Source organism: Mus pahari, chromosome 1, assembly GCF_900095145.1.
Source record: "Mus pahari chromosome 1, PAHARI_EIJ_v1.1, whole genome shotgun sequence".
In the NCBI taxonomy this organism is placed as follows: Eukaryota; Metazoa; Chordata; class Mammalia; order Rodentia; family Muridae; genus Mus; species Mus pahari.
The window spans coordinates 114,863,747-114,886,911 of NC_034590.1; the positions used below are offsets into that span (position 1 = coordinate 114,863,747).

Sequence of the window (23,165 nt, forward strand, 5' to 3'; positions counted from 1 at the left end):
AACTGGGAAAAAACAAGTTGGCTGGGTTTTGCTACCTAATCTTTTTTAAAAAAATACTTTATTTAGTATTGTATGCGTATGTGTGAGGTGTACTTGTGTGTCTTAGAGGGCAATTTTCATAATTCTATTCTCTCCTCCTTCCATGGGCTCCAGGGACTAAAATCTAGTCATCAGGCTTGCATGGTAAATTCTACCTGCTGAGCCATTTGACTTGTATATATACAAGTGTCTATCTGTTTGTGTATATACACACATGTGAGTGTGCATGTATATGGAGGCCAGAGTTCAACTCTAGGTGTTTAAGGAGCCATTCGCCTGTTCTTTTAGTTCCTCACACTAGGACTTGGGGTCCAACAAGTACTTTAGGTTGGCTGGCCATTGAGACATAGGGCTCCTCCTGTTTCTGCCTCCCCAAGTCCATGCCACCATACCCAGCTTATATGTGAGGACTCAGGGTCACACTCAGGTCCTCACTCTTGCAAGCCCTTCACCAACCAAGCTACCTCTCCAGCCCCTAGTTTGTAAGCTTTAAATAGAAGAGTGTTGGTCACATTTGCCATATACGTCATTATCCTATAATCTGTTTCTCTAGTTCATGATTTTTGTCTTATGGTACCCTCATTAGGCAGTGAAAGATGACTTTGTGATCAGGTCCAAATCTTGATGGAAGTATTTCTGTTCCACTCTACAGTTTCCAGATTTAAATTTTCATTCTGATTGTTTTACTATCCCATGAGTTGTAGAGCTGAGCCTGCTATTTCAAATCAAGTCTGGTGTTAGTAGTATCCCACTGCTGCTGACTTACAATGATTGCATTACAGTTATAGAATTCAGTCTGTCTGTATGCCACTGCACCTTGGATAGACAAGCAGTATCTGCAGCCTCTGTCCATGTCGGGTTCTATCATGAGCAAAGCTGTGTCAATTGCCTGAACACTGCCCATCTGCTAGACTCTGAAGACAACACACATAAGGAAAAATGCACTTTAGGGGTCCAAACTCTCCGTCTCTTGGTTACCATTAATGGAGCTATTAGAAAGGTAACAAGCTAGCCTCTGAACACAGTTGAATCTAAACATGCTCATGTCCGGTTTCTTCCCCACTTCCTCCCAACAAGCTGTCGCTGTAGGAGTTCCAGGCTCTGGTTACCTTTTGAAGACTGCAGTCTCTGTCTTGGCGTCTACAGTGAGGCTGAGTGTTTCCTTCATGCCGCCATTCATCACGGTCTCAGTTACCTTGTCTGTACTCTCAGCATCCTCTTCTCCATCTGAGCTGGCTTCCATGGCCATGCTGCCTGGTGCTGAAAGTGCACACAGTGGATGACGGTCACATCTACCACACTTACCATGGAGCTCAGTCTCTCTTCTACTCAGACTCCCATAGTCCTGCCTACACTCCAAGATGTTAAGAGTAGCAGCTCTGCCTCATTATTAATGGGCACCTGGCTCTTATAAATGCCCACCAGGGTGGCTCCCTCATAGGTTTTCCTCAGTGGAGGGCTGCACGATCCAAAGACCCTTCCTAGCTCTGTGTCCATATGGTCCCAGTTTCCTCCCACTGCTGCTACGTCCACTCTACAACACAGGAGAATGAGTCCGGGGATCTTTCCTTTAATTAACAATAGGAAGCCACATGATATGCTCGATGGTTATGAGCTTGGCCTTGTCAGATTTCTAGATCTGAACCCAGTGTCCCCATCCCAACTTCCAATCTGTATAACCCCAGGGAAAGGAGACCACTCTGCCTCTAGCTCCTCAGCCATCAAACCAGCTACAGTGGCGTTTTAAATGTTAAGTTGCTACAGTTTAGGGAGTCTCGACTGAATAATAACTCTATCAGGTGATTCTGGGGGGCATTACATGGATGTTAACTGACAGAGGATTTGCCAACTGTGGGTCAGGCTCTCTACTGTGCACGAGAGAGGGAAGCTGGCTGAGTAGACAGCAGCCAGCAAGGTGGTCTTATGCTCTCGCTGCTCTCGACTGTGGAGGCAATGTGGCGCTGATTGAGTTCCTGCTTTGTTCCCTAAGATGATGAACTGAATAACCCGCAGATGTAGGTCAAGTGAAGCTTTTTCTTTCCTATGTTGCTTCTTGTTGGAAGTCTTATCACAGCAACAAAATCAAACTAGAATACCAGGCAACAAAGTTCCGACACAACTTTTGTGGGCTCAAATGTTTGGAGTGATGATGTCCCCGTCACATTTCTGGTCATGTTCTGAGGTCTCTGTGCACTTCCTCTTCCTTTCCCCAGAAACTTGTTGCTTTGTTCTTCCCTGAGGCTCTCGCCTCCACACACACACCCCATCCCTACCCTACTCTGCACATACCACACTCTCCCAAAAGGCTCCTTGCCAGTCTGCAAATGGTTCAAGGTCAGTCCAAGGAGCACAGGTAAATATTCTGAGCAGTGTTTCAGTCACCTGTGACTACTCCATATAGGGAGGAAAAACCAGGCCCACAACCTAGACCAGGCTCCCCACCCCCATGTGCCTCAGTAGAACTCCAGAGGGTATTCTGGCACAGGATGGAGCATGAATGCCTGGTCTTTTCTACCCTGGGCACCATGCTTCCTCCTCTCTCTGGGTTTAGATACTGTGATGGCTTGTGTATACTTGGCCCAGGGAGTAGCACTATTAGAAGGTGTGGCCCTGTTGAAGTAGGTGTGTCACTGTGCACGTGGGCTTTGAGACCCTCATCTTAGCTGCCTCGAAGTCAGTCTTCTGCTAGCAGTTTTCATATGAAGATGTAGAACTCTCAGCTTTTCCTGCACCATGCCTATCTGGATGCTGCCATGTTCCCACCTTGATGATAGTGGACTGAACCTCTGTACCTAAAGGTCAGCCCCAACTAAATGCTGTTTGTTCACAGCAGTAAACCTTAAGATATCCACCTTATCCTCAGCACTGACAGGACTCACACTTGGTACCCAACTCCTAGAATCCCTGTTTTGTGGTTGTGAAGATAGTTTCTTCTCCCTTTCCCTGGGATGACCAACGGACATCAGAGCCACTTTCTTATTTTTCTGCCTCCTTTTGGTCTGAGCCTGGTCTAGCCTTTCCTACCTGCTGTGAGCACATTGGCACACTGCACTCACCCTCTGGCTGAGTGGCCAAGGCAGCTGCACCGGGTGTCAAGGGGTCCATGGGCTCAGTGCTGGTTTCCATTTCCACAGGCGAATTACTCCTTAAAGACTCCTTTGTGCTTTCAGAAAAGAGAAAAATCAGATGTCAGCTGTGTGAACATACCTCGGTTATACCAAGTGAAACATGAAATCCTTACTTAATATTCAAATGTTGACAAAGCTATCAGGAAAATTCTGAAATAAGGTCTCTATGACTGAGTAAAACAAACACCAGGACCAGCAACGACAGTGATCTGTTGGCACTCTATAGCACTAGATGGTGGCAAGTGAAATACAAGCTCACATCCACAGCAAAGTCAGACTCGGCCTTATAGCTGTGCCCCCCCCAAGGGTTGGCCAGGCGCCCACTCTTACTCCCCTCAATCCACCTTTGGAGCATTTGAAGCTCCACAGCTCTACAGGTACCATCTTCCCTTCTATCCTGCTTAAGCACCCGGGAGTCATCTTCCCAGGGCAGCTTCTGTTTTGTTGTGGTGCTTAGCTTTGTCAGTATGCCCCACCCTCTGCTCAATCTTTTTTTTTTTTTTTTTGGTTTTTCGAGACAGGGTTTCCCTTGTATAGCCGTGGCTGTCCTGGAACTCACTTTGTAGACCAGGCTGGCCTTGAACTCAGAAATCCACCTGGCTCTGCCTCCCGAGTGCTGGGATTAAAGGTGTGTGCCACCACGCCCGGCCCTCTGCTCAATCTTAATCCTTATTCAATTTAGAGATGAAACAAGGTACAGAATATATGCTCATAGTACATGCACTGCCTGCTTCCCTCTGCAAAGACATTAAGAAAACACACAGCTTGCTCACCTCAGGGAGGATGTGAACTCTGAAAAAGAAGCCCAGCCTGTCTCTTTAGCTGGCATTGGCTCCTCTGTGCTCCAGACATCAGATCCCACTGAGTCTAAGGGAGTGCCATGGGTGGTTTCCATTGGGACGTCAAAGTTGGCTGACCAGGTGGGTGCTGAAATGAGAGGAGCATTATCATTTGGAGCCTTTAGCCCTTGAGTTTAACAAGTGACTCTTTCTGAGGCTGAGTATGGTGGGGTGTGCCTGTCATTCCAGACACTTGGAGCTGGGAGATCTGAGCTGAGGCAGACCTCATGAACCCTCAAAATGGAAATTATTTCTCAAAATCAGGTTAGTAGATGAGAAGGAAGTAGTTGCCATGAGAGAAAAGTTAACATGGTGGCACTAGGGGTGGGACTGGCACAATCACTGGAGTGGAAGGAGCACTTGTGGCTTTTCGTCTAGAAACTCAATTCCTAGGAATATTTCCCAATAGAAATATTATTCAAAGTACATACAAAAATTCTATTCAACAGTTATTTTTTCTGCTTACCATATGCAAAGTTCTGGGACCAGTCTGTTGTGTGAGAGCTTTAATGCATAGTTCAGACTACAGAGAAGGAACTCTGTACTCTAAGGATGTGTGACAGTACTTCCCAGAGTTAACATGCCAGGTCTAATAGCAGAAATTGCTCAAAACTCTACAAAGAACCTAGGAGGACTTCAGGGACAGAGGTGAAGTGTGTGCTCATATGCATGCACATGCATGTGGCACGTGTTAGGGTGCAGCCCCTCAGAGCTGCTGACCTGTGGTGCTGAAGTAAACACAAATATCACCCAGACATTCCCCTCAACATACAGCAGAGACATGGTTAAGTCATTACCAGCTCATTTCTTCCAGAATCCATCTGTCCATCCTTCTCCCACCCTACCCTTTAACACTCCTTTTTCTTTTCCTAGTTTCTCTTTGGCTTTCTGAGACAAGATCTACAGCTTAGGCTGGCCTCAAATTTGCTGGGTAGGTGAGAATGACCCTAAACTCCTGATTCCCTTGCACCTCCCAAGTGGTGAGATTATAGGCATGTGTCACAATGCCCAGAAATTCTGAAAATTCTTTAGCTTTAAAAGAAAAATTCCTGGGCTGGTGAGATGGCTCAGTGGGTAAGAGCACCCGACTGTTCTTCCAAAGGTCCAGAGTTCAAATCCCAGCAACCACATGGTGGCTCACAACCATCTGTAACAAGATCTGACGCCCTCTTCTGGAGCATCTGAAGACAGCTACAGTGTACTTACATGTAATAAATAAATAATCTTAAAAAAAAAAAGAAAAAAAAGAAAAATTCCTGTGGGGTTGCCCTCCTCAATTTCTTCCAGGCTTTCCCTAATTCAACCATAGGAAATCCCTGCCTTCAGTTCATTGGTTGGGTATAAGTATCTGCTGCCTCAGTCAGCTCATTGTTGGGCCTCTTGGAGGACAGCCATGCTAGGCTGTAAGCACATCATACCATCAGTAATAGTGCCAGACCTTGGAGCCTCCACTAAGATGGATCCTAAGTTGGGCAGGTCACTGGATCTCCTTTCCCTCAGTCTCCTCTCCATTTTTGTCCCTGAAGTTCTTTTAGACAGAACAATTCTGGGTCAGTGTTTTTGACTGTAGGATGACAACCCCATCCCTCCACTTGATGTCCTCTCTACTGGAGGTGAACTCTACTAGTTTCCTCTCCCCACTGTTGGACATTTCATGTAAGGTCCCTCCCTTTGAGTCCTGAGAGTCTCTCACCTCCCAGGTCTCTAGTACATTCTAGAGGGTCCCCCACCTTCTGAGGTTGCATATTTCCATTCATTCTGCTGGCCCCAGGGCTTCACTTCTGTCCCCCATCCCCATATCTGATCATGTTTCCCTTTTCCCCTCCCCATCCCATATCACACCCAGATCCCTCCCTTGGGTGGGGAGATCTTTTTGGAGACTGGGGAGGAGGAAAAGGATAAAGAACTGTCAAAAGGTAGAATGAGATGGGGATAACTACTGGACTGTAAGAAAAAAAGATTAAAGATGATGATGATGACACTAATAATAATGTAGTAGTAGTAGTAGTAGTAGTAGTAGTAGTAGTAATCCTGTACCAACTGTATCAGGGAATGAACTTAATGACATTGTCAAGTGGAATACCAGTCCCAAATGACACAGCTGTAATGACTTTGAATGTCTGAGACAACTAGACCAGCCAGAGCCAAACATCAGCAGCACTGAGATCGAGGGCAGTAAGGGCTGCTTGGTGGGACAGGTAAGAAAGCTCTAGTGGAGCTATTGCACAGCAGAGTGAATGTGTGAAGTGCCAGGAGCAGAGCCCATGAGAAAGCATCCTTGCTGAGGCCAGAGCTCTCTCCTCCTCCTGACTCCCTAGGACCAGTTCAGTTCTTTCACTGCTGCTTTGAGTTCTGTCTGCAAAGTGCTCAGCAGTTCCCTACAACCTTCCAAAAGCAATTCTTGGGGGTTGGAGAATGGCTCAGTGGTTAAGAGCACAAACTACTGGAAGACATAAGTTCAGTCCCTAGCACCCACACAGGTTGCTGGCTCATAACCACCTGTAATTCCGGCCAAGCTACAGGATCTTCAAGAGAGGCCGTACCTCTGGACTCTGACTTATGTGTACAGACCCACAAATAATATACACATAAATGTAACTAAAAACAAAATGTTAAGCCAATTCCTGATATGGCCTCATCACCCTACCCTGTTCCAAGCCACACTAACCAGCCTGTGGGACCCTGCCTGCCTTCTTGCTGGCTATTTCCTTTTCGAGTGGCCTTGGCAGTGGCAGTGAGGCAGCACACCCTCAGGAAATCTGCCAGATGCAGCTCTCTCCGCACCTGCTCAGGAGTGCTTACTACTTCCAGGAGGCACTAAGCAGAGGGTAGAGACTGTGGCAATTCACCATTATAGGCCTACTGTCTGGCATATAAACATGTGGACCTGAACCCAAAGGCAGGGAAGTCTAGGCCCTGTGCCTGATGACACAGACCTTTCCGACTAGAGAATGAGGAGAACTGGAACTGTATGGAAATCCATGTCTGGCTGTGAGGCTTCACAAGAACCAAGGACATACAGGCCACCACAGCAACAGGGTTAGGCTTGGGAAAGTCTTCAATCACACCACATGGCTTTCATATGAGCAACTCCCTCCCTCCAAGGTTTTTTTTTTTTAAAGTTAGTACCATTTTAAAAGGCAGCAAATAATTCCAGCCTTCTAGTTAATAAGCAGGAGGGCACAAATGTGGACCAGCTGAACAAGCCTAAGGTTTGGAGTTTCACAAATAAACTGTAAAGAAATGTTTAAAATTGTCTGAGCCTAATTTGATTCTTCTAGTGCATTCCAATCAGGACACCATAATACACAATTATTTCCTCATTTCTGTGGCCTGTGTTCTCTCTTTTTGAAAATATATACTTTTTATGTATATGCATGTGTCTGTGTATGCAGGTGCCCATGCAGTCAGAAGAGCTGGAGGCAGTTGACTGACCTGCCTGGACTCAGGACTTTGGGAATGGCAGTGTTATCATCACTGACCACTCCTCCTGCCCCATTCTGTGGCTTTTCCACTGTTACAGGGTCAGCTCCTGGAACTGGAGGAAAGTATGGGCCCCATGCTTCCAGCTAGACTTGTAAAGACAATAATCACGCCAATCATCAAAGTATATTCAATTTATCCCTCCATACATGATATTTTGGAAATGTAAACCTACAAGGAAGTCACATGGTGTGGCAACAGTGCTTTTAGGTCAACTGTGCCTCAGAGGCCATCTCAGATGCCACAGGCCACTCTTTTCACAAGTTTCAGGAACAGGCAATTTCAAGCAGTAGAACTAACACATAAGGACAGGGTGACTCACGCTCATTCAGATCCACCTCCATTTTGTCCTCTGTGTTTGCACTGCTAGTCTCAAACAGGTCTTGTTTGGCCCCATCTTCTTCTTCAGAGTCTGTACTTTCTTCACTGTCCGTACTGCCAGAGCTATAAAACAACACTGCAATATTTAAGGCTGTTTCATCAGAGACCAGTCGTGTCCAGAAAACTTTAAAGATCTCCTACAGTGTAAAAGCACACTGATCTTCAATTGGACCATGTTCGCCTATGACTGCTTCATAGAGGAAGGTTTGATATGTGCCAAGATGCTAAGAATCTTTCTAGACCCTTCTTTTGTTCTTTTTTCAAGACAGGACTTCTCTATGTAGTCTTAGCTGTCTTTGAACCCAAAAGATCTGCCCGCCTGGGATTAAAGGTATGCTCAACTACTGCCTGGCCCAAATCTTTCCTTCTCATCATCCTATATACACCAGAGATCAGGATGTTGACTTCCATTGTCTATGTACAAACTCCTGATATGGCTTCTGGTTTGAACAAAGTTTTTCTGAACTGGAGGATGTTGCTGACTGACTAGACACTACTTGCAGGACAGAGATGGTTCTGTGGGTAAATGTGCTTCCTGTCAAGCCTGACAAGCTAAGTTTGACCCCCAGGACCCGTAACCAAAAACAAACAAACAAACAAACAAACAAACAAACAAACAAACGGATCACCCCAAGATGCCTCTGACTTGCACACATGTGCAAGCACATACATGTTTAACCTAAATAAATATATTTTCATTAAGTTACTTGCAGAGGAAAACCAAGTTAAAAGAAAAGGAGAAAAAAAAAAGAGCATGGGATCATCTTCCATGGCTCTTGTATAGAGTCATGCTGCTAAAACGACAGAGGGGACCAGAACATATCCTCCCTTCTATTATTTTTTACTTGTTTATTTAATGTATGTGGGTGTTTTGCTTGCACCATTTCTGTGCCTGGTACCAATAAAGGCCAGAAGAGAGCAATGGATCCCTCAGAATTGAAGTTGCTATGGCTATGAGCTGTCACGTGGTACTGGGAATCCAACTCAGGTCTTCTGAATAAACAGCAAGTGTTCGTAATGCTGGTTCATATCTCCAGTCCTCCATCCATCCATCCATCCATTTTTTTTTCTTTTGTTTTGTTTTTTTTTCGAGACAGAGTTTCTCTGTGTAGCCCTGGAACTCACTCTGTAGACCAGGCTGTCCTCAAACTCAGAAATCCGCCTGCCTCTGCCTCCATTTATTTTTTTAAATACTTATTTATTTTGTTCTATGTTCATTGTTTTGCCTGTATGTCTGTCTGTGTGAGGATGTAAGATTCCCTTGAAACTGGAGTTATAGACAGTTTGAGAGCTACTATGTGGGTGCTGGGAATTGAACCCAGGTCCTCTGGAAGTACAGTCAGTGTTCCTAACTGCTGAGCCACCTCTCCATCCATTCTTAAGAGCATTCCTCCTGTTAGAATAAAGCACTGGCCTCGGGTTCAGCCTACAATGGTGGTGCCATGTGCAAGTCTCATGAAAATCACTTGGCATGACAAGCCATGGCTCACCTGGACCTCCTCTGGGATTCAGGAGTAAATGCAATGTGCTTCTCCTCCCAGATATCCTCTTCATCAGAGCCGCCATCATCAAACTGCTGTATCCGTTCTTTACAACATGCTTCAAACAGGGCAATATTTCCCTACAGCAAAAAAGTAAGGAAAAGAGAAAAACACAACTGAAGTCAGAGCTGTTTTCTCTCCCAAATTACCAATGAAAATTGTGTTTTTACATTTGCTTTTCAAAAAATGGTACCTATCACATATGCCCAAATAAAGCATAAACATAAAAATAAAATGTTAGCTTCTATGTAAGTAACAAAAAATTCCTAAGAAAGACTGGATTTTTAAGTTAGCATGAAAAAGGCCTAAATATGAGCTCACTTGCTCCTCACAGGACTGCCCATTTCATTCTGAGCTTCCTCTTTGATCAAAGATAAGTCTTTAATATGACCAACAAGGAAATGACATGGGTCCTGTCTGCTGTTACCAGCCCAGGAAGCCATAAGGAGCTACTATAACCTGAGGAGTTAGTCTACCTCACCAACAGCTAGTAAAAGCAGATTCTCATGATATTCAACCTAAAATCAGGACAGCCACATTAAAATTCCACAAATGTCTTGTTTATAAGAGAAGCCTGGCAGAGAGTTTGATAATGATCCAACTTATGTTCTTTTCATGCAACAGAGACAAGAAACCAAGGCCAAATGTCTATGGTACAATCATAGAGACAGGGTCCTATTAGCTAAGGTTGCAAAAACTCCTATTTGCAGGTCCAGGCAGACATCACGAGCCAAGTGAAACTCATTAGAATAACTGGGATGTGGGATCCCAGAGGGCAAAAGAGCCTACAGTTCAGGACAACTTTTGCAGCCTCCAGCAAAACTCAAGACAATTCTCCACTTCTCCAGTGGCACATCACAACAGAAAGCGTTTATACTTACACTTTCATTTGTATTGAGAGTAAAGTTGATATCTGACACCCGATCAAAAGAAACACTGTAAAGAAAACATAAGAATTGTTGTCATCCATAGGTGACTATAAACAGTGCTCTGAAATCCCAAAATTTCATGTATTTCTATTATCAATGCACTCTCCATGAGTAATGCACAAACACACCTGTACTCAATGGTGCCCTCCCTGGTACTAAAGAGTGGATACAGGGGAGAGCTGAGATGGGAGCTGTTGAGATGATGCTTTGAGGCCATGACAGCCTTTCAACAACACATTTCTAACTTCTGTGCTAATTATGGTTGCAAGGATCACATCAACAAAACCAAGAAAAAAAGCTTCCAAACAATCATGAAAAAGCACAAAAGCATTGTTAGGTACTGGGACCAATTCATACATGAAACACACAGTCAATCCTGCCATTCTGCCTCCTTGAAAGCATGACAAGGATGGGTAAAAGCAGCCATGATGAGCTACATAATTATAAATGGTGGGACAATGTCATTAATTGTCAAAGCTGTGTTCTAACCAGTTATCAGGCTAAGCATTTGTTCTAAAAGAGAATGTTAATTCTGAACTTTACGTAAAACTAGAGTCCAGATGGGGAAAATCCAAGATATCAAGAGGAGATGGGGTAGGGACAGGGTGAGGATGTGTGTGTGTGTGTGTGTGTGTGTGTGTGTGTGTGTGTGTTCTGATCCTATGTGGATTGTTCACATAGTAAACAGATAAATGCTTTGTATAGTGTTTTGTCTTTCTGGATAGAAATAAGCCAATGATGGGGGTAGCTGGGTGTCTTAGTACATGCTGTTTACAGTACAGCCTCTGCTCCAGAGCATGTTCGTGCAATGTGCTATGAAAAGATTTGAGCTTCCCAGAGTCCAAACTCCATGTGTAATAAAACACCCTACACTAGCTCAAGTCCAGCACCTGCTGCAAACTAATGCTATGGTGCCACAGTGGACTCAGTGAGAGTCACTACCTGAGATATAATCATAGTGGCTTAAAATTTCCCTTCACCTCTGTTCTTAATAACCAACAATCCTCATATTGAGTGGCGTGTTCTCATTCCCAGGCAGGATGCAAGATGCTGGTCCTCCATTCTGCCAGTCATCTGCACATCCCCTTTTTCTGCTCTGCCAGTTTCTAATTCCCTCTCTGTCTCTGACCCCAACTGCAGAGCAATGGTTAGAGTGCTTGGCTTTTGCAAAATAACCCAAACCTCCTTCCTTATAGGGACTTCCCCAGAGCAGAGAGCACATATAAGCAAGGTTGGTTGGTAGGTCCTGCTGCCCTGATCACCTGGCAAGAATGCAGTACTAAACAATGTGCTGGACAGTCAGTGACACCTTGACCAGGGAGCAAACATGGGAGGAATTACAGAATCACTTGCAGTAATGGTATACAGAGAAGAGCAGAATGGTAGCTGGGGTTTTTGTAAAAAAGGTAAGCTGGAGGCAATGGCAGGCATCTATCCTACCATATCCTTAGCAAGCTAAGACAAGAGGATGCTTGAGCTCACAGAACCAACATCAGTAAGGGATAACACAGTGAGACTAATCTCAAAAACAAAGATCACTTAATAAACACAAGTCCCTAGGAAAGGTTCCAGTGCCCTGTCCAACCCCCAGGGTCCCTTGGCTCTTAGTTTTGTATTAATCACCAAGAAAATGAAAGTCGGACCTAGAATTCAAAGAAGTTACAAAATCCATGCAGACAGGAGAACCACAAATATAACTACAAAGTGTGTGGTGGAAGTCATTGAGGAAATATTAAAATATACTCACTTGCCAATGTCGTCTTGGTCTGCAAACTTCTCATCGTTGAAGCCAAACTGGTCAATAAAATTGGACGTCATTTGTTGCATCTGATAATCAGAAAAGGCCTGGCAACCCCAGGACCAGTGACAGTGACATCATGATTCTAATGACATTCTATACACTATTTGCCCATTTGTGTTCCAGAAAACCACTTTAACTCACACAGCCATGGAGCTTTAAAAGTTGGTGTGTTTTTCTTTAAAAGAAGAAAATCAAATAATTTCAGACACGTTTTACCCCAAAGGGGGGAATTTTTGAAATGTGATACACAAACTGCTCCAATATACGTCATTAAGAAATATTCAAGAGATCATACTGTAAGAGTGACGACTGCTGTAGTCTTTGGACAGAGAACTGGGTTAGCCTTAGTGTGAAGAGGTAAGAGACATGTAAGTCTGAAATTATCAGAAGTATCACCATCTCCAGACACAACCAACAGTATCCCAAAATATAATATGTGCTAACCACCCCCAACTTCCCACCCTCCCCTTATCCCCCACCATTTCCCCATGCCCATCCACCATAGCAAAAGTAGCATCAAAGAAAGACTAATGGACATAATCATGATCCTACAAATGAAATGCTGGCCTAAGTCTTGGAGGCTGAGAACCGTCTCAGAGACTTCTGCACAACCTACCTGAGAGATAGAGCAGGAAGCTTTAACCTCCTCAGAAATCACTCAGAAAAGCCTGGAACACTGGAAGGTCTACAGAGAGGCCAATTCTATTTTCATCAGTCTTGGGTGAGACTTCCCAGTTGGAAAACAGGGGAATGTTATATGGGACTCATTCAACTGCCGACAGTCTACTTACGGCATCAGGAAACATGCCCTCGCTACAAAGACATCAAGTGCCACCTCACCTCTTCACTCTCACCCAGACAATGAATATAGAGCATAGGACCACACTGTGAGCATTACATGTGGCCAAGGACAGAGACAGCAGTGGGACCCTAGGAACAGCACTTACTAATGGTGGCTTTGGAGGCCACTGTCTGCAAAGGAGGAGGATGTAATGGAGTCAGGTGACTTCTTGGGTCCCCACCTCAGCAAAGTCTACAGCCCCAACCCTGCACTGCAGAAACACCTCTGTCATGCACCTTCACCACACTAACTCTCATAGCAGGGAATTATGGCATGGATAATCCCAACTGTATGAATTTAAAAATAAACTTCATGTTTGGCTTTGGAAATTACATTTGCTTAGGTGTAAAAACAAAACAAAGCAATAACAGGGAAAACCCAACCAACCCTGACTAGAGTGGCTAAGTACAGAACTCACTGCTCTCAAGCAAGACATCACTTCCTATTAGACTCAGTCACAGAGATGACATGAGTTCATGGATGTGTGAGGACAGTGAGTGTGGGTAGGGTCTGCACAACTGAAGCAGGCATGGGAGGTTGGTGAGAGCAGAAGGGAAGACAAAAGTTGTAGGCGAAAGAGCACTCTGGGCGAATGGATGGGAAACCGGCAGGCAGCCTTCACAGCCACACCATCCAAAACTGAAAGCAGTTCCTCTGACCTAGAACCTTATCGCTTATTAGCAGGCTGTGTAAAAGACCCATGGGTCATTCTGCTGAGCAATCAACACAGACAGACTGTAGATTTATCTAGACTAGAACTCTCACAGAGCAAGGTGAAATTCCCTCCCAGAAGCTTTGTTTTATAGACACAGGCGCTCCTCAAACTTTTCATTCTGTTTATAATACATATAATTCTTTGGATATGAAAAGAAGAAAACATTGTCGGAAGTTTACAACCAGCAAGTATAATGCAAATGTATACATACATACATACATACATACACTTTTATTTATCAACCCTATGCATCTAGACAGAGCTACAGCAACTGATAGAAACTGGGATCAGAGAGCCCTCATCAGTTCTCAGTCTGGCATAGTGCCTGGGAAGATAAAAGTAGCAATGAATTTCCTGTGTGTCTCTGCTTTCTATTAACGTATGGAAGCCGGCATGCACAAAATGAAGAGCTGTCATACTCTAAAAGCAAAGTGTTATCCAAATCGTGTGTCTCAACCTAGAAGGACACACGCATGGCTGTAGCAATATTAAGGAGCACTGTTCAGTACTGCCATCTTGGCTTGGGTGAGCAGCAAGCTCTAATATCACTGCCACCCTCTTAGCACAGAAACAGTTCTAAATTCAACCTGACCCAATGGCATGTCCCAAGCCTGCCTGTGATGTGAGGTGCTAGAGGTGTCATCTTACTCTGGCACCATCCACTCAGTAAAGAGAGCAGCTTATTCCTTCCCAAGTCTAGGAGATGCTAGGAAAGCAGAAAGTACTAGAGCAGAACATAATGGCCAAAGGCACATCTGTCGCATGGCACTGGCTCACTGCTCAGGCCACATCCCCAACAGGGTTGCCATGTTAATAACTGTCCTCACTCTGCACACTTGGGCTCTGAGTAGGAAAGAGAACTTTAACAAGTTGCTATCTACAAACTGACACTGGGCTAACAGTGGAGACCAGGACAGAACTGTTAGCATAACCTACACCCTCTTTCTCCAGGAAAATGTTTTGGATCAGATTCATTTTAAAACAGTTCATAATTAGTTCACAGTGTAACAATGTAAGAAAGAGCTATTGTAAGCCTGTCAGCCAGAAAAGAGTGACTAGTAATTACTCCACACACGTGGAGGTCACATGTGGTGGATGAAGCTCCTAAGCCTGGGCTGTCTCAGGATTGAATATGAGAGAAAGCACCCCAAACAGACATGGCTCTAGAACCAGGTACCTAGAACCAGGAATAAGCAAGCCAATGCACTTTCTAGATGCCTAAAAATAACTTCTAGATTACATCAGTAGCTGTAAGTTTAAGCATCTACAAAGTCTTTAGTTTGATTTACAGGGGTGGAAGGAAGGCATGTGTGACAGCTTACCAACATGGTCAGAAAGATGTTAAAAGCATCCTATCTATCTATCTATCTATCTATCTAAAGTACATTGATTTTGTGTATGTGTTTAAGTCAGTTTAATTCTCTCTTTCCACTATGTGTGGGTTCTAGGCTCAAAGTCAGACCTGTGGGCTCAGCAGCATCTCAATGACCAAGTCACTTCATTGGCCCAGGTATCTTTTTTCTTAGTACAATTTTAATACTATATTTTAACTGGTAAAACCACCTTGACAGCATTTGATTCACTAAGCTTTGTTCTAGGGTTACAGCAATGCACTTGGGCTCACGCCTGGTCAAGCTGACTGAATATTCTACAGTGTAAAAGTGACAGTACAGAATATTGCCAACAACACAAGAGAAAACAACTGTTCAGTAGTAATGATGGGCAGGCAACTTGCAAGCAAAAAACAACCACACAAGAAAACCAGAAGCTCCACACTGACCCCATTAAGAAGTGCGACCGAGAGTCAGAAAGAAGCCAAGCACCACCAGTACAATGTGGCAAAGTTTCCTTAATCCCACTGTCACTCACACCAATGCCTGGACCAGACAGCTGAGGACAGCTTTCCCTAATGAACAGGGGACATCTGCTTCTATTCTGAACTCTCCAACTCAACCTCCAGTAGAAATATAAATTAAACTGTCAATTTTCCAAGAATGACCAAAGAATGATAAATCAGTACGTATTAATATTGATCTTTTTTTGTTTGTTAAAAAGATAAAAAATGCAGTCAATACATGGAGTCAATTTGGGGGCAGGAATGGCAAGAATGCTTTCAGCTAAAACTTCATTTAGATGCCATGCAACACAATTCAAGAGCACCAACAAAGGATTATCTAGATACACCATGTGGTCCAGAGTACTGCACAAAATTCACTCCAGTGTTTTCATTCTTATTTCTGTCCCTCTTAACCAAGGTCTATGCCAGGAATCTAAGTAACAATGCACTACCAGTAAGGACTGCCCAGTCAGCATGTGAGGTGACCTGCTGACTACCTAATTAATGCAGTGCTCACTAATGTCATCATTCCTCACTGTTCCCCAGAACACAACAGTATAAGCCTACCTGGCAAGGTCCCAGACCTCTCTGTTCCAATCATTTTGCCTAATTGGTAGCAAACCCAAACCACATTCTAACAGTGACAGATGCTGATCCCAAAGAGCAGCTAAACTAAGCATTTAAGATAAAAACAAATAGCAAAGCTTTAGGTGTGACTCACTTGCTGCAAAGAGGAATCCTGTGAGAAACCCGTGTCTTTAAAGTCAATTTCATCATCACTGGATGAATGAATATGGCAGGTTGTAACCTATATGCATAAAAATGTAAAAAACTATTTAACATTGAAAAGTGGTGGACATTTGCATCAGCATTTTTATGGAAAAAAAATTATCACATTTAGTTTTTGTTTCAATATACTAAAAACAAACAAAAAAAACAAAACAAAACAAAAAACAAAACCAAAATACAAACAAACAAACAAAAAAACCAACAACAAACCCAGAAAAAATAGTTAAGTGTTCAAGCACACCCAGTCAATCTAGAGTCCACTCTCTGGCTACCCACTCAGCTGGCTGGTGGTTTCGCTCCTCAGGAATAGCATCTCCAGGAATTGCAGAGGAAGAAGAAAGGTTCCTCCATTGAAGAGGGAAGGCAGAAGTAACAGTGAAGTGCAGATGAAACAAAAACAGCAGGTATGTATCAGGCTTGTGGGCAACACACTGTTCTAGGAATCACTCATGAGCCACGAGGAAGGTCAACCTTATAGATAAGCATTTTACTTCCTTCTTGACTTTCCTGCCTATACCAAGAAAGGTACTGGCCACAAATGCTCATTCAACAGTTTCCTGATCAATAAAAGACCCTGACCCTCTGAAAATCTGCCCTCCCTGTCCCAGAGAGAATAAGTAGTCAACTCTCCATAACTTTAAAAAAAAACAACAAAAAAACAAAAAAACAAAAACAAAAACAAACCAAATCCCGCCCCCGCCAAATAAAAAACCTACCAACAGGAACTGCTCACCATTCATGGCCAACTGATGTAAGCACTGACCAAGCCCAGCACTGATAATAAATAGTTCTTACGTAAGAACTATCAGTAAAATTCTAGAAGGAAATGTTCTATTTCTGGAAGTCACTAAAACTGAAGTTTCTTAAGAGTTCTCTCTACTGGCTTACCATGTAGCCTAGGCTTGCCTCAGGATTAGATCTACCTGCTTCACTCACCTTCCCAAGAGCTGGGCTTAAAGGCATGTGTCACATGATGTCTGCTCTTTTGTTCTGGGTAAACTTGTACTAAACATAAGTAAAACATAAGTGTTCCTCTGTCAACTCTGAGGCTGTGCTTCATAGTCTGACATTGGCAAGCCAGTACATATCATGCTAAGCCAATGTATACTCGGGGTACAACCAAAGTATAGGACACAGAAACAGGACAATTTAAAGAATGAGTTAGCTGTCCTGAATGAGCTTCAGCAGAGACTTGGCTGCTCCCAGGAGTCCTCCTGTCTAACTGCAACTATGCTGCAAAGAATCCTTCAGAGAGAATGGTTCTCAGTTTGTGCTTCTCAACCCCGTTGGGGATCGAATAGCAGATATCCTGCATACCAAATATTTACATTATGGTTCATAATAGTAGCACAATTACAGTTATGGAGTAGCAATGAAATAATTGTATGGAGGTCACCACAGCATAAGGAACTATATTAAAGGGCTACAGCATTATGGAGGCTGAAAACCACTGCCATAGGCTTTTCTTCCCTATAAAAACAAGAGTTAATCTTATCATTAAATAGAGGAAACTTTTGTGGAACAATTAGGCAGGGCCAGACATGTGACTCCTTTACAGGGGTTGCTAAGCTGTTCCTGTAAAGCACTGCCTTCCAGGGATGTGTTTATAATGCCCTTACCTTTGGAGTTGGGGTCTTATTACTTAGGCTAGGTAGGCCTTAAACTAAGGATCCTTTTGCTTCAACTAACATCATTGGGTACACACACACTTAGTTTACAATGTTTTCTCTAAAAATAGATTTAGCCAATTATGATTCCTAACAGCACAATGTAGGCAGACCTTCAGCTGTGTTAATGGAGGTGTGACACCCACACAGTAGGACTCTGAAAGAATGAAGTGAATTAAAGAGAGGATTTCACTACCTCATGGGGGATCAGAATTCCAACCCATTCATCACCAACTCTGCACAGAGTTCTTGATCTATAACACACACAGCCCTTCTGAGGGACCAGAGGCTCAAAAGTGCCAGCGTCGGGGGCTGGTGAGGTGGCTCAGTGGGTAAGCGCACCCGACTGCTCTTCCAAAGGTCTGGAGTTCAAATCCCAGCAACCACATGGTGGCTTACAACCATCCCTAACAAGATCTGATGCCCTCTTCTGGAGTGTCTGAAGACAGTTACAGTGTATATAATAAATAAATAAATCTTTTAAAAAAAAAAAAAAAAAAGTGCCAGCGTCATGCTCTTTCAGCTAAAACCTCAGCTGTTTTTTTTTATCTTGTTCTTAACTGCTCAGCCACCCTCACATTGCAACTGCCCTACCACTTCTCACCGACTTCACCATCAGCTAATGAGTGAGTTAATGTCAGTGAGGCAGCTTTCCCTGTGTGAGTTTGTGTTTGGCCCAGAAGCCACAGAAATCTTTCCACATGTACATGGAATTATGTCACTTTTTATATCTAAACCTAGTAGTTTCTTATCTAGATACAAAGCTAAAGTCCCACTGTCTGCATCTGCTCTCACTTCCACTCTTACTTGGGCTAACATAACAGCCACAGAGACACTTGCAGTCCCTCCTCTGGAGTCTTTGTACTTTGTTTCCCTCTGTAGGCTACACTACCTGCAATAAAGTTTTCCTTGTCCAGGGTTTAAAAGTTTATTATTAGCCTGTCTCTGTCTGTAATGTGTTGTGGGGCGTGTGTGTGTGTAAAACTATTGTAATACATATGTAGAGGCTAGAGGACAACTGTTTAGTCAGTTCTCAACTTCCATATTTACATGTGTTCTAGAGATGGAATTCAGATCTTCCGGTGTGCTTACTTGCTGGGCCAGTTCACTAGTCCATTGACAGCCTGTATCTGGAACTTCCCAACTTGCTCCCTGGTACTAGATCCTCAGCACTATGACCTACAACAGGCTATTCGACAAAGCCCTGCTTCCAGAGCTTCTGTTACTCCCCTGCTTAGTAAGGCATTGCAGGCACTTGAATGTCGACTCTATAACTAATACTAGCATAGGCATGTAAGTGAGCACACTCTTCCATGACAGCATTTCAGCACTGCTAATGTGTTAGAGCAGGAGCAACTGAGTGACTGCTTTACCAAGGCTCCAAAAGAACACGCTAAGCATAAGGAGATGCTGAGACTCATTAGCAATGCTACCATAACCTCCTTAATGGGACTCTTAAGTTTCTGACACCTCCAGGGCTAGGGACAGACAATCTTGCTCTTAGCTGGCTACAACGGCAGGAAAATCACACAAGCACATGCCTAGCACTCCAGACTACCTCTAGGCCCTGTCTGTCAATGATGGTAAGAAAACAATAGTGCTTCTAAAATACTCTCTTCACAGGAGAGAGAAGTAAAGCCTGAGACAAATTCAGTTTCTCAAAGTTAGTACAAAACATTTTCCTTTTTTATTTAAGTCCATTTTTACTTTGGAGGTTTAGGCAAAATTTAGGTGAAACTAAAACACTAAATCTTAAAGTTGGGTATGGTGGTGCATGCTTGTAATCCAAACATTTGAGAGGCAGAGGCAGAAGATCAGAGTTTAAGGCCAGCCGGGGCTACAAAATGAAATACTATAAAAACTAACCCAACAACCCAGGCTAAAGCATACCATTTTAACATTCTAGCTCCCTCACAGTGGCTGCACAGGAACCCACTGCACACATATTTAACTGAGTTAGAATGCTGCAGTGGGAGACACAGGAGCCAGGGCCCGCACAGCTTATGATGACATGTGGTGGAGGTTGGGGGAGTAGAAACTATCTTTTTGTGAACATTAAAATACAAATGGCCAAAAGCAACATACCAATGTAGTAACTCAGGTTATGAACACTCCACAACACTGCAGAGAGGCATCTGAGCCATCTTAAAAGCAACCATGTAAGGCAGCAGATCCAGAAATCTATTTGGCATATTCAATTCATTACTCAACTGATAATTCCACTGGTGAATGTGCTTTTACTAAGACCATAAACTACATTTGTAGGCACTGTTACCTTTTCAAGGATAAACAATGCCCACGGTATTTACCAAATTACATTTATAGCAGTGTCTATAATCATCTATTGCCCTCCTAGAATATGAGCCTAAACCCACCAAGAGAAGTGAATATATTCTGGAGAGGGAAATAACCTGAAGGATATAGCTAAACCCTTCTTTGGTAGCTAGACTAATCTTAAATATTTAAGAAAGATCTGTAGTTCTGAAAATTCCCTACCTGAAGGGCTTATGGCTAAATGCAGAAATATGAAGAAAGTCTCAGGGGCCAAAGAACTGAAAAGGCAAACCCAACGATGCCAGCACAACACAATCTTGGGAGAGAAGGCAACCTAATAGGATGTCAGCACGATTTGAAGAACTTTTAATTGACTGATTGATTAAATCTGGTTGTTTGGGAGGGGCACACACATTCCATGGCACACAAACTTGCTCCAACTATGTAAGTTTCAGGGATCAACCCCAGGTTAAGCTTGGCCGAAGGAGCTTTTTACCCACAGCACCATCTAACTATCCTGTCTGCAGGTCGCTCTACATCCAATACCTTGCTATGCAGGCTGACTTCTCCCAAGCCTACTGCGAGTATCTCCTACTGAGAGTATCTGTGGTCCAAGAACAATGACATCGCAGGGAGAAATGACTCTACTTTAGTGAAAGATGGTGTTTATCCCAGCTTCCCTTCAATGCAGCACAGGTGGAAAAGCCTGCCAAGACAGATGGAGCAGGCCATGTGCTCTGTGCTGTTCTCATTCATGCAAAAACTAGATAGAATCTCTTCGGGTCTACTGATAGCATGCAAAGCAGCTGAGAATTGGCTGTGTGGGCAGTAATGGCACCCTCCTTTACTACAAACTGCTCTCAAAGAAATCTGCTACAAAGAAATCTACCTAAGCTTTTTTGGGTGCTGGGAAGGGAGCAGGGTAGGAGGGAAGCATTTCATGTAGTTCAGGCCTCAAACCTGCAAAGTAGCTAAGGTCACCCTGAAAGACTTGGGTTTTCCCCACCTGTGTGTTTCTGTACGTGCAGTGCATGTGTGGGTGGGTGCCTATAGAGGGCAGAGGTTTATGACCTGGAGCTCATCATTTCCACTAGGCTGGGATCATCCTGACTCCCCTAATGCTGGGTTACAAGCATGCACTTCCATGCCCAGCTCTTACATAAGCCCTATGTTCCCACACCAAATGCTTTATGTAACAAATCATCTTTTAGCCCTAGTCTCAAACTACTCCTACTGTGGACTACAGGCATATACTAGTATGTCCCACAAGAAAACTGTTTTGTTTTTCTTTTTTTTAAAGCTTGGAAACAAGTTTTAAGTGGACATTTTTTGATTTTTTTTTTTTTTTAAAGTAACAGGCCAGGCAGAGCTATATCATGAGATTGTATCTCAAAAAAGGGAACAAACTCAATCACGAGAGAGTAATTTTAAAAGTGTCCCAAATAAAATATTCCTTAAAATACAAAAACTGAAGGATACCATGTAGGCTACATCCCTACAGTAGAATTTATATAGAAGTTCAACCAGCAACAAAATATCTCACAACAGGATAGTAGTGCTCTGCAGAGCTAGCCACTCAGTGCTAGCTGGGGTGGTTTGAAACCCAGCCTCAATGATTTTAACCAACTGACCAGTACAGGAAAGCCCAAAGCATACACCTATGTAACATTTATAAAAAGTGCCCTTCCTTGCTGGCCAGCACTGTTGACAGGAATGTGGGTTGGTCAGAGAGGCAATGGCATATACTGGAGCCATCAGACCTACTGTAACCACATACCCACACAAAGCTCCCTTCTATAGTCATTTTTTTTTCTTGCTGTACTTCCTAATCATGTATCAAAACCACCTTTAGAAAGCCATTATTCTACTACTCAAGTCAATTGGGAGATAATGGCCTGTGCAGTGTGACATAAGATAACCTACTGACTTTGTAGCTCTTATCTGCTACATAGTTTAGTAATGACTGAGGTGTTCTTACAAGAAACCACAGTGACTTGTGTTGAATAACACATCTGAATTGAGCCCTCATCCTAATCACCGGCTACCAATGCTAACAAAGATGCATTCTCAAATGCAAAAGCTAAAATAAAGCAATACTCATCTTAAAATTTAATGTGTTTAAAAACAAAAACACATTCCAAAGTCCAATATAATTTTGAGAAATTATCAATGCCATTATTCCCTGGCTGAAAGTATTAATTCAACTCAACATTCTAAAGCTGAAGTTTCAGAGTCATCTATAACTCTATTCTCCAAAAAAATGTTCTAAAATGTGAATAAGCTAAACTCCAAAATACTAGAAACATCCATGGGAATGTTTGGGGTTATAAGCACTCAGAGTGACATGAAGCCCAAAGCACAAAGCCACAGAACAAGAGAAAGGCAGAGGTGCTAAGGGAGCAGGACCCAGGCAGACATGACACTGATGTGGACTGCAGTGGACATGGGTGGCTTTTTAGTACCTTTTTGCCATGCAAGGTAGGGCACTAGGAGGTGAATGAACAAATCAAGAATGCTGTGAATACTATCCTCTTCCTGCAAAGAGTCACAAGCTTTTCTTCAGCCCATATTCACTGGGCCTGATGGATAGTCTTTAACCTTTTTCAAGTAAATAGGCAATGGCTGAGAGCACCAAAACCCCAGAAATGGAACCTGTGAAACCTACTAGATCTACCGTGTTCCTCTTGTTCGTCTCTCCTAAGGAGTTCGTGCAGAACGTCTCCCACCGCTCCCTGACTTCGTCGGGAAGATCTTTGGAGTGAAAAAGGAAAAAAGCATTATCACACAGTGACCAGGGGGTGGGGGTGGGGGGATAAGGGTGCAGTCTCAGAGTAGCCACATGAATAGTACTTGGGGGAGTCCAATGAGCTTTAGTCCTGGCTATGGCCAGCCAAGTGGTCC

At 43.5% G+C, this 23,165-nt stretch overlaps 1 protein-coding gene across 9 annotated transcripts in view; it reads right to left on the reverse strand.

The window, feature by feature from the left end:
* The window catches only part of Ppp6r3 (protein phosphatase 6 regulatory subunit 3), a 112,611-nt gene that overhangs the window by 8,791 nt on the left and 80,655 nt on the right, over positions 1-23,165 (reverse strand). For 5 of the 9 annotated variants that reach the window (XM_029539329.1, XM_021218952.2, XM_029539323.1 and 2 more), the window contains 9 exons: positions 22,930-23,015; positions 16,256-16,342; positions 12,088-12,185; positions 10,293-10,347; positions 9,361-9,491; positions 7,812-7,933; positions 3,941-4,094; positions 3,096-3,202; positions 1,149-1,299 (listed from right to left, as the gene is read on the reverse strand). In XM_029539329.1, coding sequence (XP_029395189.1) covers positions 1,149-1,299; positions 3,096-3,202; positions 3,941-4,094; positions 7,812-7,933; positions 9,361-9,491; positions 10,293-10,347; positions 12,088-12,185; positions 16,256-16,342; positions 22,930-23,015 — 991 coding nt within the window. The remainder of the gene's footprint in view (positions 1-1,148; positions 1,300-3,095; positions 3,203-3,940; positions 4,095-7,811; positions 7,934-9,360; positions 9,492-10,292; positions 10,348-12,087; positions 12,186-16,255; positions 16,343-22,929; positions 23,016-23,165) is intronic. The other 4 variants (XM_029539349.1, XM_029539351.1, XM_029539353.1 and 1 more) reach the window with 2 other exon arrangements.